This window comes from Taudactylus pleione, unplaced genomic scaffold, assembly GCF_031769625.1.
Source record: "Taudactylus pleione unplaced genomic scaffold, aTauple2 ptg001325l, whole genome shotgun sequence".
Classification (NCBI taxonomy): Eukaryota; Metazoa; Chordata; class Amphibia; order Anura; family Myobatrachidae; genus Taudactylus; species Taudactylus pleione.
Window position 1 is genome coordinate 587,784 of NW_028285725.1, and position 17,605 is coordinate 605,388.

At 43.7% G+C, this 17,605-nt stretch overlaps 1 protein-coding gene across 3 annotated transcripts in view; it reads left to right on the plus strand.

The window, feature by feature from the left end:
• Positions 1-17,605, plus strand: part of OPHN1 (oligophrenin 1) — a 180,138-nt gene that overhangs the window by 152,380 nt on the left and 10,153 nt on the right. For 2 of the 3 annotated variants that reach the window (XM_088463133.1, XM_088463134.1), the window contains 2 exons: positions 167-326; positions 6,553-6,694. In XM_088463133.1, the coding sequence (XP_088319259.1) occupies positions 167-326; positions 6,553-6,694 (302 nt within the window). Of the gene's footprint in view, positions 1-166; positions 327-6,552; positions 6,695-6,902; positions 7,164-17,605 lie in introns of those variants that run through there. The other variant, XM_088463135.1, reaches the window with a different exon arrangement.

A 17,605-nucleotide genomic window follows, 5' to 3' on the forward strand; every position in this document is an offset into this window, starting at 1 on the left:
TATCTGTACGAATCCCATTGGCTGCAGCATTAGCATAAAGATATAGTCGCTCTGCAAACAATGACGCGGTCTTGGCTGCATTTGTATGGACCTGTGAATCAGGCCCATAATCTATAGTCTTCTGTGTGATTATTCTTCTGTGATAGCCTGTTTTCTTATATTTCAGGGTGTGCGAATACAGCAAAGAGAACCTCATGTCGCCCTCTAATATGGGGGTGATTTTTGGCCCAACGTTGATGAGGGCCCAGGAGGATACAGTGGCCGCCATGATGAACATCAAATTCCAAAATATTGTGGTGGAACTTCTCATAGAACACTGCTATAAGGTACGTAACCCTTCCTAAAGACACAGCATAACTGACCAATGCAATCATCACGTCATTTTTAATTGGTTTATACAAAAAAACAGTATATCAAAATGACATGAAGTGTGGGAGAATTTTAAACCTTTTTATTAATATACACATTTTATTTTGTTGTCTTTGTTTTCAAATATTTGTGTGATTGTGTATAAACCTCCACTTATCTGTACTATCTTTTCCATGCTTGTCTGCCAGCCGGTAAAATACTAGTGTAGGAGAATGAAAGAAGGTCTATTGTTACACTAATGTGACATGTAATTGTATAAGTACCCAGGAACTTTGCACATTTCTACACTGCATGATCGGCCTTTCTTGTTAAAGTTTAGAATTTACAGCTGGCAAAGATACCTCAGATCACCATGACCCGATCAACAGATTGCCAACAAGTTCTGTAATTCCCAGAAAAGGCAAGAGAAAAATGTTTCTTTTTCGCCAAAATGTGTATGAAACAAATAGAAGGCGATTTTAGAGCCAAGCCACACTCTGTAAAAGATCTCAGCCCAGTGTTGTGGAGACTACAGTATGACACAGCAGGATAACTGCAAGTTGTTTATTGCTGTGACCCACATAACGAGGTGTGTTTTATCTCACTCCGCTCTGTCATTTATTTATTTATTAAACTGGACAATGTCACGCTTCAGATGTACTCTATTACTGAACAGCGGAGCTGCATAGCTGGTACCCCAGCGGTTTGTCAGATTCCCACCCCTGCCAGCACCTGCAACAGATGATTCTCCAGTTAGTGTAGAGAATTGTGATTACAAGCATCTGTTCAGGGTTTAGTTCTAGGGGTAAATCTACTGAAGTGAGTTTTAAAAGTGATGTTGCCCATAGCAACCAATCATATTCTAGCTATTATCTTCTAGAAGGTGCTAGTTAAATGTTAAGTAGAATCTGATTGGTTGCTATGGGCAACATCACTTTTAAAACTCACTTCTAAAAACTCTCACTTTAGTAAATTTACCCCCTAGAGTCTATCTAGGGCACTGATTCGATGATATTTCTGATTATTGTGTGTTACTTACTGTTCATGATTAAAAGAAAAAATGTCTATCTTTCCTGAAGTACTGCTCTTCTATTATTTTAAAAAAAAATGCATTCAGCGAATCCAAGTCATATAGGTGTTGCCAGACTCTGCAAAATAACTAGTCTGATTATTATAAATGGATAAGTTAAGGAATGATGTATGCCATAACAGCTGGAAACATTTAGAACCCTATGTAAATGTATCTGTTCACATTTTCAGATATTAATGGTAGCTTGCTTTTGTCCTTGATAACTATTGCTCAGCCTGTAACAGAGAATGTTTCTTCTTTCACAGCAGTTCCTGGCCTAGATGAGGTTTACAGCTTACATTCTGACACACATCAAGCTATTTAATCTACCCTTCTATTTCTGTACTGTGAGAGAACCTATGTGAGCACAGGGAGAAACCTATATACTTCATACAGATCTTTCCCTGTATGCCCACAGCCCCAGCACTGTGAGGCACCAATGCTAACCACTGTGCGGCCCAAATTGCTTCGTGCATGGGAACAGACAGAATGCAATGATTTGTGTATACCCACTTATGCAGGCAGAAGTATATGTACTGTGTTGCCCAGTTAGAAACAAGCTTACCAAGCATAGCTGTAGGTATTACCGGAGAATTTAGAAAGACAAATCGTCTTAATACAACAATCTTACTTTAATATTAAAATCAGTTCATATCTTCATTTTCTGTACTAATTTGATAAAGTTAATGATTTCTCTAAAAACTTAACTGAAATTCCTTTTAGGTCTTTCTGGAAATGTAGTCTGTAGTAAATGAGCTGTGTGATCGGCAGGACCTCTTGTTAACATGATCACAAATGGACACTTTCCCTCTTCCACATGTCACTCTGTGCCATAAGTTATCATAGTATTTTGATACTGTTACATATGTCGCCATCAGATTTGCCATAGTAGAAGGTAAATCCTGTTCTCTAGATATAATGTGGTGAGCCGCACTGGTTCTGTAAATGACATCTCTTCACACAGAAAAGGATGTGGTACCTCATTGCACCTAAAACTGTAATGTGAGTTTAACCATAAACCACAGTGGCCCCTTTCATGGAGCATGAGAACATGCATAGCGCCTGAATGATCTGCTTTCACATTGTAAATAGTAGAACTTTATTTGCTTATCTTAAAAATAATCTCATTGCTGTACTGTAAATCGTGTACATTTCTTTATGTGGCAAATGTATAAAGGCATTCCATATGTTTAACATCACTTATTATTTCTTATACTTAAAATAATTGTATACAGATAAATATTAATGTTCTGTTAAAGACAACATAATGCGTATGGTTCTCATTAAACTCCGATTTCTCAGAACTATTTGTAAATTGGACAATGGTGGGCTATAACATTACATTAGTAATCGTATGCTTGATGGAGCTGCATGAAGTGAGTTATCTGGGATGGATTCCTATGGCTATTTAATGCATTTTCACAAAGAAAAAAACAAACAAACCAAATGTGATGGCTGTCAGTGACTGCACAGAGACGAGGCCCATTTTCTTAAATAACTGTGGGGGCCCTAAGTATATTAATGTATAGTTTACCTTTTATTTTTTTATTTTTTTTTAAGGGCGCATGAATGGTGGCTGGGTGTTTGAAATAAAGAGAAACTTTACAAAGTGTAAAATTTGTGTTTGTAATCCTAATTTACTGTAGTTTTGGCATTGGCCACCAGAGGGAGCACCAGTGCTGGGAATGAAGGAATGCTTTCTACAAAACGCATTTAACAGGCGGATATCAACTTTAAGTGCTCTGGTTACATAACGCTAAATGTGCAGGTTTTGTCAATAAATCTAAACTGCAAGTTGGCTAATACAAGCGCACTTTTAATGGTGTTTAACATATATAAAGAAGTGTTAGGAGTTTACCACAGCTCAGCATATTTGAGATACAGGCGTAATTATGGGGGCTAGATATTTTCCAATACATGGCGGTCTTCCTGCTACAAATCCTATAGGTAGACAATTAGCCTTTTAGATAGCTAAAAATTGCATCTAGCAGCACAGAAAATGTAAATACAACTTTTCCTATGCATCTAATTTCTGAAGGTAAAGTATGGGGACTATTATGTAAATATTTGAGAATGATTTAATAGCTCTCCTACATAAGGCAATGTTTATTTTAGGAGGAGTAGCCCTTTATAGTTAATGAGACATTTTGATGTAGAATGTTGCTGTTTTATCATGTTTTGGATTCAGTGAAGTAGCCACAAACATTATAGTCCTTGACACTTTTTTTTTGTAAGAACAGTGATTACTAAACCGTTTTAGAAAGCCATGGCTGTACTGCTTATGGTGCATACACACGGTCAGATTTTTCTTCAGATCTGAACGATAACGATATCTGACATCTGATGTGTTTACAGTCAGACCTGGACGATTCCATTCATTTTAATGCAGTCAAAAATCGTTCAAATCTTTGTTAAAATCGTTCAAATTGTTCATCTGACAGATCTGAAAAATGTGAGAAATGTGACCGTGTGTATGCACCATTACCCTTCTTATTAGCAATTAGCAACAGTGACCCAGTTGTTTCCCAGTATGAAACTGTTTTACACATTTATTTTGAAGGAATAAAATTGTAGTCCCCCACCCCCTCCCCACATCCCCATTGTTACTGGATGACATAGGTTCTACCTTGGATCTTTCTTTTTCTGCCTTCGCTCTTTGACTTTAGTCACATTGGTGGGAGATATATCAGATATCACAAATAAATTGCTATCATCTCCCCCTTTGATCGTCTGTATAACAGCATTTTTGATTGCAGGTATACAGGTTACTTACTCTTCCGATATAGAGCTGTCTCGGCAATGTATAGACTTTTGAGTGTATGACCCGAGGGTTCAAATGCACATCTGCATCCCTCTGGTAATTTTCGTCAAAAGTAGCACATAAGCTTCTATTAGCAACGCCTTTATTGATGGCGTTAACAAGCAGAAAAACAACGCTTTTCAGAGCTTGATGCATGCGGTAACAGCGCAGCCCCTAGAATCCCACCATCAGACCAATAACCTCATTCTCTAATTGATTGAGAATGAGAATTGATGATTTACAATTTGTAAACGCAGTTTATTCTTCAGAGTACATAGGGGATCCACAGGGCTACCATTGGGGGTGTGTGGTTGGAGAGATCCAGGCACCAAACAGTCAAAGCTTTATCTCCCAGGATGCACCGGTCCTCATCCACATATATCTCACCCACAGGCAGACAGTTTTTGCGTTTGGTGACGGCAGGACCGGTCGCACCTTTATTGACAGGAGGACTGTTTTAGCAGCCCCAAGCTTTAATTTTATTAGTTGTTTTATTTTATTGTTTATCTGAGCAAGCAGCGAGGCGTCCTAATAGGCGCCTATGATGCTGCTCCAACTACCACCGCTGGCGCCGTAACACTGGTGAGTGGTCCGGTGATTACAGCAGGCACCAGCGGGGCTCTGCTAGTCGCTCCACTGGGGACCCAGGGCTGCTGCTGGACAAATGGAGACGAGCAGGTAAGGCGATTCCCTGCTGCAGTGGGGCGACTGGCTCGTCCGCTCCTCCACTCGACCACCGGGACAGTTAAAAGCCGGCATCGGGGACCGTGTAGAGGCCAGTGGCACCCGGCGGTTGATGTAGCAGCAGGGAGGTAGGCTCTTCCCCAGCCGCCCCTCCCCCAGCCCAGAGCGCTATCCCTCACAAGAGGTTCCCCGTCTCTGAGCTGCTCCTCCTCCTCACCATTCTCCCTATATGAGACACTCAGCAGCCATTAATCAGGGCTTTTCTGAAACTACAGGTCTCAGAAGATTCAATACCTCTCCCTGGGGCCAGGTTATACAGTGCACAAATCCTATCAGCCCTTTGAGACTTGAGTAGTTGATTCAGTGCCCATTATAAGTATATTTATATGCATTGTATGTGACTTGTGCTAGCTCTGCTGTTGTGATATCCTATCTTAAACTTTCTGACTGTCAGTTATATCTATCCCTGCTGCTTTTTCTAAACCCTCAACTACCAGGTGTGTAGAGGTTAATTATTACTTTACATTTCCTTGTATTTGTGAAGGGTATCACTCTGCATTACTAGCCATACACTGATTGTGTGCTGCTGGCTGGTTATTAGTACTATGTCTTCTAAGGGTAAACGGGAGACAGAGGCCCCTGTGCTGGTTACTTGCAGAACCTGGTCAGCTGGCTTGTCCCCACAGGTTTTCGTGCAGGATGGTCTGTGTGCTATTTGTTATGTACCATCTCTCCAGTCCACCATACCAACCCCTGTCCAGGAGCCACCTTGGGTGTCCTCCTTATCCCAGGTTATGACGCAGCTAGTGGACCTCTCATCAGACCCCACGCTGCCTCCCACCATAGGGTACCCACAGCTATCATCTACAGGTGATTCGTATACATCTCCACTTGCAGCTGGATGGGTGTAACTAGGTGGTAAGGGGGTGTTTGCACATAGACCACGTTTGGTGAGGGCGTTTCGGCTATGCTAAGCTCTGCGTACCCAGAGATCCATCTGGTGTCTGACATTTCTTTTGCACCAGTGTTACTGATAGTGAAGAGGGCTAGTAGAACAAGTGCACAGACACAGCATGGCATTTGGGTGAATATCCGTATTTGGTTCCATGTACGTAGTGCGAGTGCAATTACAGCCAACTTGCATGCTACGAGGTGTTGCAATTTTCTTGTGTGTATGGAGAGCCGTTTTAGTCATTTTTCTTTCTAACATTGTCATTTATTTGTCTAAACAAAAAAAAGCAAATGAGCAATAAATCTTAATTACATATGCAAATTAAATAGCATCTTTATGTCTAGAGCTTATATATTAATAGAAATTAGTTCTGGTAAAGCACAAAGTTATTGCAGAACTGTGCATTGGTGAAGAGCCTGTGATCTGATCTCTGTTCTTCGTTTTTATTACACTGCTTTAAGACTTACAAACCTGTATGTTTTTTTAATGGTAGCATTTCATGTGGATAAAGTTATGTAACAAGGTTTCCACATTCATTGGGATGATGTGTTCCAGAAGACCTGTATGTAATTTAATTTCCTTTTACTGTTTTTGTTGTAGATCTTTTCAGCAGCTTAGCAGGTGGTCAGAGAGTGCTGTTTATTTATGCATGTGATGTGCTCTCCCTGCCTGTACTGACGTATTCTCTCTCTGCTGTAGATATTCTCTGGCCCTCCAGAAGATAATACAGCTCCTCCTGTCCCTCCACCCAGAATAACCCCACGGACCCACAAAGCAATCACCATCTCAAAACGTCAAGTCAGAGGGCGAATCTGCCTGAATCTTGGGCAGAGTGAAGAAGGTGAGCACAGAGACAAAATTACATTTTCTGTACATACCAGTGAATACTCTCATTTGGACAGATAACTTTTATGGAAGTAAATAATAATTTATTAGCATCACCAGAAACAGAAAAATTACTTATTTTAGCAAGTACAGTAAGTGAGGAGAATCAGACTTATACCTGGAGCAGTAGATTACAATATATTTTACTTGTTTTTTGACTATAGAGCCACTTTACCCTAACCACACGTGCTATTGCCACAATGGACAGCTGATAAAACACAAGTACCTCCAACACAGAAATCGGTTACCTGTGTTTTTGGATCAGACCATCGGTAACCTCCTTTGTAGTGTCGCTCATTTGCCAGCCACAAAGTTAATTCAAAGATTGATTTCAGCCTTTGAAAAGCAAGAGGATGATCTAACAGGAAATGTTTAATTCTAAATATTATACAATCTGTACATTTACAATGAGGATTATTAATACGTGTTCTTTAACAAAAATGTTTCTGCAGAATAACTTGTTTTTATTGTTCATTTACAAAAGTGATTTAAATCCCATATATAGAGTATATTTTCTATTCGAATATACAAATTTCGGGCACAGGACATGACTACTTTATGTACAAAAGATGACAAAAATAGATTATAGATGCATTTTAAGCTGAGGTTACGCGTTAAGAGCAAAAACAAGCAAGGATTTTTATAGTCCTGACAATTGTTCTGAGAAGTGTATAGTTTAACACGAGGACACAGTTCAATATAAGTCAGGATATACATTTTTATGTCTGTAGTACTTACACATTACACTTACCCCCTATATTACATACAATTTAATATTAAATGGAATATAGGGGGTCTTGGGTCCCCCTCCCCCTTACCTCCATGTTCTCTCAAATCCGTACTGTATATTTGCTGCCACTGACTCAGTAGTTAGAGTAGTGAAGTGATTGGTCGGCAGCAGGCAGTGGGGCATCCAGCCCGGGAAACTTGTAAGACTTCTTTATACTGGAGCCAGCCTCTGTCTAAGTTGTGAGTCCTTCGGCAGTGTAATAGAGGAGCCTGTTATTGGGAATGTACGATTTACAGGCCCCGACATGGATGTGTTGGTGGAGAGAAGTACAGCACACGCACATAGCATGTACGGTCTGATGAGCACGCATACCACCACAGTACACCACATGCATATAGCATGTACGGTCTGATGAGCACAAATACCACCACAATACAGCACACACACATAGCATGTACGGTCTGATGAGCACGCATACCACCACAGTACAGCACACGCACATAGCATGTATGGTCTGATGAGCACGCATACCACCACAGTACAGCACACGCACATAGCATGTACGGTCTGTTGAGCACACATACCACCACAGTACAGCACACGCACATAGCATGTACGGTCTGATGAGCACGCATACCACCACAGTACAGCACACGCACATAGCATGTATGGTCTGAGGAGCACGCATACCACCACAGTACAGCACATGCACATAGCATGTACGGTCTGATGAGCACGCATACCACTACAGTACAGCACACGCACATAGCATGTACAGTCTGATGAGCACGCATACCACCACAGTACAGCACATGCACATAGCATGTATGGTCTGATGAGCACGCATACCACTACAGTACAGCACACGCACATAGCATGTACGGTCTGATGAGCACGCATACCACTACAGTACAGCACACGCACATAGCATGTATGGTCTGAGGAGCACGCATACCACCACAGTACAGCACATGCACATAGCATGTACGGTCTGATGAGCACGCATACCACTACAGTACAGCACACGCACATAGCATGTACAGTCTGATGAGCACGCATACCACCACAGTACAGCACATGCACATAGCATGTATGGTCTGATGAGCACGCATACCACTACAGTACAGCACACGCACATAGCATGTACGGTCTGATGAGCACGCATACCACTACAGTACAGCACACGCACATAGCATGTACAGTCTGATGAGCACGCATACCACCACAGTACAGCACATGCACATAGCATGTATGGTCTGATGAGCACGCATACCACCACAGTACAGCACATGCACATAGCATGTATGGTCTGATGAGCACGCATACCACTACAGTACAGCACACGCACATAGCATGTACAGTCTGATGAGCACGCATACCACCACAGTACAGCACATGCACATAGCATGTATGGTCTGATGAGCACGCATACCACTACAGTACAGCACACGCACATAGCATGTACGGTCTGATGAGCACGCATACCACTACAGTACAGCACACGCACATAGCATGTATGGTCTGAGGAGCACGCATACCACCACAGTACAGCACATACACATAGCATGTACGGTCTGATGAGCACGCATACCACTACAGTACAGCACACGCACATAGCATGTACAGTCTGATGAGCACGCATACCACCACAGTACAGCACATGCACATAGCATGTATGGTCTGATGAGCACGCATACCAGTACAGCACACGCACATAGCATGTACGGTCTGATGAGCACGCATACCACTACAGTACAGCACACGCACATAGCATGTACAGTCTGATGAGCACGCATACCACCACAGTACAGCACATGCACATAGCATGTATGGTCTGATGAGCACGCATACCACTACAATGACTGATTTCTTTCTCAGGTGTGAGTTTTGTTATATAGGTGACACAAACCTTACTGGGAGCTGCTATATTGAAAACTACCTGAAAATAATAATTTCTTGAACAGACGGACTATGCCAGTGACGGCCACAGAGTAAGTTAGTGCTTTACTGACTAACATGACTTGTGGTCTGACAGTCTGGGAAATAGTTCATTGGCCCAGATCTTTTGTTATAGAAATTGGAAAAATGGCTTGTACCAGGGGCAGAACTATGGAGGGCTCCAGCACTAAAGGGGCACCTCCTCCATTGCCCACAATATATTCACCCCACTTACGGTGTGTAACCACTAGACCAGAAAAATGAGCGATTGAACGATTACGACATCGTAATCGTTCAGTCGCTCATTGATCGTTCATTTATCGTGCTGTACAATGTTGAAAACGACCAGCGATGCGCGTTCCCGCTGGTCGTTGTCGGCATTTGTCATCCCCTGAACATGCAGGCCAACCTGTCCATATCGACGGGTAGTGCATGTTCGGGGATGGGGGAGGGTACCTGCACTGAGCGACATATCGTTTAGTGTGGGCACATTATCCACTGCACAGGATGAAGAACAATTGCAGGATTACAATGTAGTAATCATACAGTCATTCAACTCTCTTGTAGTGGATACGCACATTTAGGGCTGTAACTATGTACCCGAAGTGTACCGTTACGGCCGCCCAATACATGGCACCTCTTCCTGGCACCTGAGAAGCCACCATACACTAGTAGAGAGCTCCGTGTCAGACCATCAGCTGCCGCCTCTGACTATCTATAGCATGTCCCTACTCATTGGTGGTGCTTCTCCTCAGCAGCCTCTTATGTTAATGTGACACGTCAGGCGCCCCCCTCACCCACAACTCTCTGTCTCACTCCTCCATGGCATGCCTATATTCTGTGTGCAAGTGCGGGTGTATCTGCTTGCGAAATGCTACATTACAGTGTCAGCGGCTGTGACAGGGGTAGGGGGGGGTGTCTGGGATGAACTTACGCCACTGGCTTGTACTATGTAGATAATAAGGTGAAAGTCAAAGCAAGAACAATTCTGCCCCTGCCAGCCTTTAGTAGGGTAAGATTGGCAAGAACACTGCCTTACCCAAGACAGAAATACAGTTTAAATCTAGATTTGTTGTTACAAAGCAAACCTTTAGATAGTATACAATTTGTATTTACCTGAACGTTATTATGTCATGCTGAAAATAAAAGAAAATCACCAGACTTCAGCTTATTAGGTTTTGCAGAGCTGAACAGTGTTGACAATTAAACCCCAAACTAGGAAATACATTAAATGTAGAAGTCTATTTGCATTGCCAGGTATTTTCTGCGATGGAATTGTATACAGTGGCAGCGAGTCCTGTCCTGGCAGTAATGATCACTGTATGTACTGGAGGACGTTCAGCCTATGTAAATAAAGCAAATTATCAACCTCTACATTTGTTTATTGCTGGCGCCTTTCGGGTGGAATGTATTTGAATGTGACAATGTCTGCCAGAAAGGAGAGCCAGGAGCCGAATATCAGTTATAGGCAGCAATTCTGCCCTGCACTCTTATGGCGAGTTAGTCTGGTCATGGAGAAGCACATCACATAGAGGAAGGGGAGTCGTATAGGCTGTGAACCAGCAGGGAGGAAGCACGACTGTCAGAAGGAAGAAATGAAGCTAATGAGTGAGAAGTAAATCTGATGATGCTCAGATGGGATGGAACACAAGCTGTGCGGAAATAGTGAGATTGCTTCAACGGTATCAGGAAAAGGTGGCACAGCTAGTGACTGAGCTTGGCACAACCTGTAAAAAACACAAAGCCATGTTGGAATCATCAAATTTTACAGAAACATAGTTGTGGCGCGGACCAACCAGCTGGTCATACATGGTCATACATGCTACTGTATGTGCAGTAAGAAAAAGAACAGGCTCCAAATGGGCTGATTCAGAGCTTCTGAGTCGTCTGCTGCTCCAACTGCATTAGTGTCTCTTGCCATAGTCACGTCTGTGACTTTATGCTAAGGCCAGAGCCGGCCCTAGCCTATTTGCTGCCCTAGGCAAGATTTCAACTGGTGCCCCCTAGTATATATATATATATATATATATATGTCATTAGCACCCAAAAAGGGGGCGCGGCCGGCCAGTGAAGGGGGTGCGGCACCGACAACGTCACAGTTGGGGGCATGCTCAACCGGTGGGGGTCACTAATTGGGAAGTGCGTAGGTGCTGGGCCTCCCCAAAGCTCTTCCTTAATGTGAATAGATGCAGCGAAAAGCGACGGCAGAACGATAGTGGCCAAGCTGTTTTAGCAGGGTGCCGGTAAAAGGGGCAGGGCACATTTTACACTTTAAAAATCGGTCTGGGCAAGGCGCCCGGCTAAAACAGCGTAGCATGAACACTATATATATATATATATATATATTATATGAGGAAACAGCGGCACTCACAGGACCTGATGATAAATGAGACTCACGACACCAACGGGTCTACTTTTGAACGCAGACCCGTTGGTGTCGTGAGTGACATCAGGTCCTGTGAGAGCCGCTGTTCATATATATATATATTATATATATATATATATATTATATCTATCGCTATCTTGTTCTTTCAACTATGAGAGGTCACCCAGGCAAGTGTTATTTGTGCTGTGCTGGCGTTACAACACTATATATATATATATATATATATATATATATATATAATGTGTATGTGTATATATATATATGTGAATAGAAATGTCCAAAGTATTAGACGACCAGCTCACCAAATTAATGGAAAAAAATGAAGTTTTTACATCATCATTACGTTCATCAAACAGTATATCCGTACATAAAGCAGCGTCAGTTCACAAAAAAAGTGCAATAATGCAAAGGCATAAATGTAATACTCATCATGATGAGTGAACCATCGCAGTGGCATTTGGAGCGTGTAGCCCGGCCCGACAACTGTTTCAGCACCCTCAGGTACCTTCTTGTTTTATATATACAGGTAACAAACTGCTTGGTCAAAGCTATGACATTCAACATTTTTGATTTATTAATCTCTTTCATTCATGAGTGCCGGATTCCTGCAGCTATATAGATATATAAATATTTATATTTATAGATATATAGCTATATATATGTATATAGGGATTTAGTTATGAGACCGCTGCGATTCCGCAGATCTCAATACCGACATCCAAATCCGGACAAGGGGCTTAGGCATCTCTATAACAACGCCTATCTTATCTTAATTCCGATGCCAAGCCGAACAAGGTAAATCCAGGGCGCCCTTAGCGTTAGCTGCGGGGGAAGAGGGTTAGGGAGCGTAGCGGGGTTAGTATTTTGGGGGGGAGGTTATGGTTATGCACCACTGGGGGGTTAGGGTTAGGCACTAAGGGGGGAGGGTTAGGTTTGGGCACGAAGGGGGGGTTAGGTTTAGGCACTAACGGGGAGGGTTAGGGTGTGGGGTGGGGAGGGTTAGAGTTAGGCTGCAAGAAGGGAGGGTTAGGGGGGAAGGGTAAGTACACTTACCCGACTCCTGTCGGGATACCAACCATCGGGATGCCGCTGTTAATATTCTGACAGGAGACATCCCGACAGCTGGCATTACAAACCCATTCCATATATTTATAATCTCTATATGCACACTCACGTCTAGACGATGAAGTATTTATTCACATAGACATCAGTGTTCAGTCATGCAGAGCTGGATTAATGCTTTAAAGCTGGATTAAGGCTTTAGGGGACCCAAGGCATTTAAGACTGGGGGCCCTAAAGAGCATCATTTGGGACACGGGGATAGTGTTCTCGAGCGCAAGCCTTTGGTGCAATTATTTACGCAAAGGATAGCTACTCCGATAAAAGTTGTCCTTTGTGATGTGAGGACATTCGGGTTAAGCGGAAAGAAGTGGTAAGTATTAAAAATACGGGTGCAGGGTGTGCGGTGTGGGCCCCTCTGGACTCAGGGGCCTGTATGCCCCGCACACCCTGCACCCATTATAGAAATGCTTTTGCACACACATACATATACACACTTATACATACAGACACATATATACACAGTCACACACACTTATACACACTCACATCCATAAATACAGTTACACCAGACACAACTACATACACACACTTATACACATACTTACAGACACACATACAGACAGCCAGTATAGTGCCCCCCCCCCCTCTCTCACCTTACAGGATACAGGTACACTACACTCACTGTTTAAGAGTAGCTCCTCCATCCCCTCCTGTCTCCCATGCTGTGCTGGCCTGAGTGACACTGGGTGCCGTGTAGCTCCGCCCCCTGCCCGACTCCACCTCCCTTTCAGTCTCCCTAGTTCTAAGTGCAGTCCTGCTGCACTGGAGCTGTAATAAATGGCAAGGGGGGCCCTGAGAGAAGGTGGCCCGAGGTGACATGCCCCCTATGCCATCCTTAATCCGGCTCTGCAATCATGCATCAATACTGCAGCAACTGCAAAAGTCCTGCTATGTTAGAGCCTGCTAGAAGCTCATTGGTTGGCGTGTATCAGATGTGTGGGCGGGGCACCAAATGTAAACAAGCAGCCCCGAGTGTCTGTGCTGGCCGGGCTGTCAGTGTGTGTTCACTACAGTGCGCTATGTCAGAGCGGCTACTGTAACGGAGGTAACACACACTAAACCACCAATGTGATGAAACAAGTGTATTAAAGCAGCGGCTCTTACACAGCGCATCGATTGTGGCAGATGCTGGGGGAGCTGCAGAGCCATGGAATGCTCCTAAGGCTTTCCAGATGCCCTAGGCATTTGCTTAGAATGCCTAGGGCCGGCTCTGGCTAAGGCTATTATAAGTCCATCACCTGATGCAGAATAGTGCCTCTAAATGTGCAAGGGCTGGGATGCCCACTGTACTGTATATGGCTGCAGTCACAACCAATGGAAGCACTACCGGGACTTGCACCAGCCCTGTGCTAGGTGCAGCATCTCCATCAGGGTATGACAGCCACTTCTGTGACATTCCCGCGACACCACCATAAAACACCCATCAGATGCAATATCTTTGTGCGTCTGTTTAGTCTCAGCGCTCAGGAACCTCCAATACCTTCCAGAATCAGTGTGGGTTAAATAATAATAATAATGTTATTTGTATAGCACTTTTCTCCCAATAGGGCTCAAAGTGCTTTACATTTGCATTTAAAACACAAAATCCCAAATAATCCTAACAGGAAAGAGAATATTAGGGAGGGGCCAGTAGTGAAATGTGTGAGTAAGCAGGTGAGTGTTGAGTCTGTATTTGAAAGATTCTAGAATGGAGGCCTCTTGAACTGTGTGGGGAAGTGAGTTCTATAGAGTCAGAGCTGCAAAGCTAAAAGCTCAAACCCCAGATGAAATTAGGGAGATTCTAGGCACTGCTAATAGTCCTTCATCTACAGATCGCAGTAATCGAGCAGGGCAGTAAGGAATCGGAAGCTGCTTCAGGTACCTGTTATGTAGGGCTTTGAAAGTTAGTAAGCCAATCTTTAAATAGATTCTCCATCTTACTGGCAGTTTTTGTGGCTAGAACGGGGCTGATTGGTTAATAGCCTTGGTTAATAGCCTGGCTCAATCAGTCCTGTGACTCTGTACGCAGACACCGTGGGACTCATGCGCTGTGCGTCTTTTTACAGATTTAGACGAGTGCACAGTCGCAAAAAATCACTGTTATGTGAAAATCAGCAAAGCGAGCAACTCAGAATCAGCACTACAGCATGTTGTGCCAACTAAAATGTGTTGAGGTAAACTGTATAAATGACACCGGAAATGTCACCAACATTACGTTTTCTGTCATTTAGTCAGGGCGTCCTGAACAGAAGAACAACCAGTTTCAAAATTGTTTAATATGAGAAGAATTTTTACTTATTCCCCTTTTTTAGCCAATAAATTCACTTTGTTTATGTAATGGATGAAATTGGTGTTATAGTTTGTGACCTTCTCAGTCACATTTTGGCTTCTTTTTGTTAGTGGGCAGTTGTACACATATTTGTGGCTTTAGGAACAGGTATACAGTAGGGTGCAATATAGCCATATGCCACAAGCCAGCTTTCTGGAATGCTCAAAGCAGGAGTGATCACAGGTTACTTACACTCTGCTCCAGCTGGCTCATTGCGGCACAGAAGTTTTATGGGAAACTGATATGTGATGGGATTCACAAGAGCAGTGTGGTGCTGAATGAGGGAGGAGGGGGGATGATACTATGGCAGATTTCTGAGGGAAGGTTTATGGGGCGGAATGAAAGGGTATTGTTGGAGAATTGAGGCTATTGATGGTGCAGGAAGAAGAGAATGGAACTACGGGAATGGAAGGTTTAATTATGATTATTATGAAGCGGAGATGATGGAGGCAGGTGATGTTGAGGGGGCAGGATGGCTATAGTGAAGAAGGGGACACTGTGATAGAAGGATTATGAGGAGAGGAGGATGATTAGGGCACTGGTGGCGGAGAAGGGTAATAAGGGCAATGATGCTGCTGAGGGGGTGTATAGTTTCGAGGAGAGAGAGACCATAGAGAATGGACTTCAGGTAGGGAGATATAAAGGTGATAGAAAGATGAGGAAGTAGGTGGGGGATGGAGAAAGGTTATGATGTGGATTGAAGGGGATCTACTGTCTGTAAGAGGGACTCACTGTGGGGTCTGTGTCTATGGTCTAATATTTATTACCATATTAAAAATTTTCTAGACTTTGTCTGTCTCCTAAATTTTAAGTCCGGCTTCCAGATTCCAAAATATTTGCTGAGCTCTGCATATAGAGTAATATGCTGTATATAGATCTTGCATTGTTACAGTAGAAAATAAGTGTTCTAAATAATAAAGGTTTGCTGTGTATACAAGGCATTGCAGTCCTCATCATTTGTGTTTGAGTACTATCTAGCAATGATTTCCCCACGTTTTGTGACTCAGGGCCTGATTCAGCCGCGCACTGCTGAACATAGATTCCTGACGATCTGGAGATCTGTTCCTGCGCAGTACCTGTTCTGCGCTTGTGCAGAATGGGTCCTGCGTGATTGCACGCAGGCCCATCTGCCTCTCCCTGATTGACAGACAGAGGCATTTATGGGGCAGTGCGGTGGCCGGGAATGCCTGCATTCCCGGAAACATTTTCTGGGAGTGGCAAGGTCAGGACGTGTGTTCATGAACTCAGATTCCTAGCCACGCAAGCTGGCCAGTCTGAGTAAGTCACGATGGTGATCCCAGGCTGCAACTGCAGATGCAGCAGAAGGTGTCAGACACCACATGCTTCATTTGCATTTTTGCAAGGATGGAATTGCACAGCTGCTTGTGTGCGGCTGTGCAATTCTGTCCTCAGCAGAATCTTGCCCTGAGCCATCTTGTCTTTTTCATGTCTTCAGAATTTGTGCGACTGTGAACTAGTTATAAACGTGTAATAAACGGTCGCCACTTTCAAGTTCCACAGTGCACCTTGTTATTGCTGGGATACAGTTGCAAAATTATAAAATTCTGTTGATTTACAGATTTAAGGTGCCTACACACTACGCGATGTGCTCACGATGCGAATACGTGAGCAATTTCCCTTGCACTCTCCCTGACACTCCACGATGTGTTACAAGATCGATTGTGCATGATCTAAAGATATGCCAATCTTTAAATTGTGCAGGATAGCAGACAGATGCTTGCACGGATCAGGGATATCCGCGATGCACGCATCTGTCTGTAAAAAAATAAACACAGATGCACGGACGGGATCAGTGAGACCTATCCGTGCTGCTGTGTTTAAACAATGAAAACCTGTGTAAAAAAACAAAAAAACGGTGTGACCCCTCCCCGTACTTAAGCACAACCAGCACCGGGCTAGTCAGAACCAGCCCTGGTTGCCAAAATACGTAAAAAAATCCATGCCAAAAATCCCCCGTACTTTGAGAAGCCAGCACTGGGCTTTGATCCAGTCCTGGTTCTGGAAATACAGGGGGAAAAAATGCGTAGGGTCCCCCTGTATTATCTAAAACCAGCACCGGACTTTTTCTAGCGGGGGCCTAATGCCACAGCCAGGGGAGCCCTTTCACCAGGCCCCCCAGCTGAAGCATTAACCCGGACCTCTAGTCAGCCCAGGCCGGGGATCCCTGGGGAGCTAGGGACTCCCTCAAAAAAGGGGTCCCCCTCTCCAGGGCACCCCTGGCCTAAGCTGATAGCCCGGGGCTATCCCCGCCACCCCTGGGTGGTGGGTTGATAGTGTAAGTGTAGTGTATAAAAAGAAGAGTATAAACATTGTCTTTACGAGTAGAACTGCAGGTCCCAGCAAGCCTCCCCCTCATGCTGGT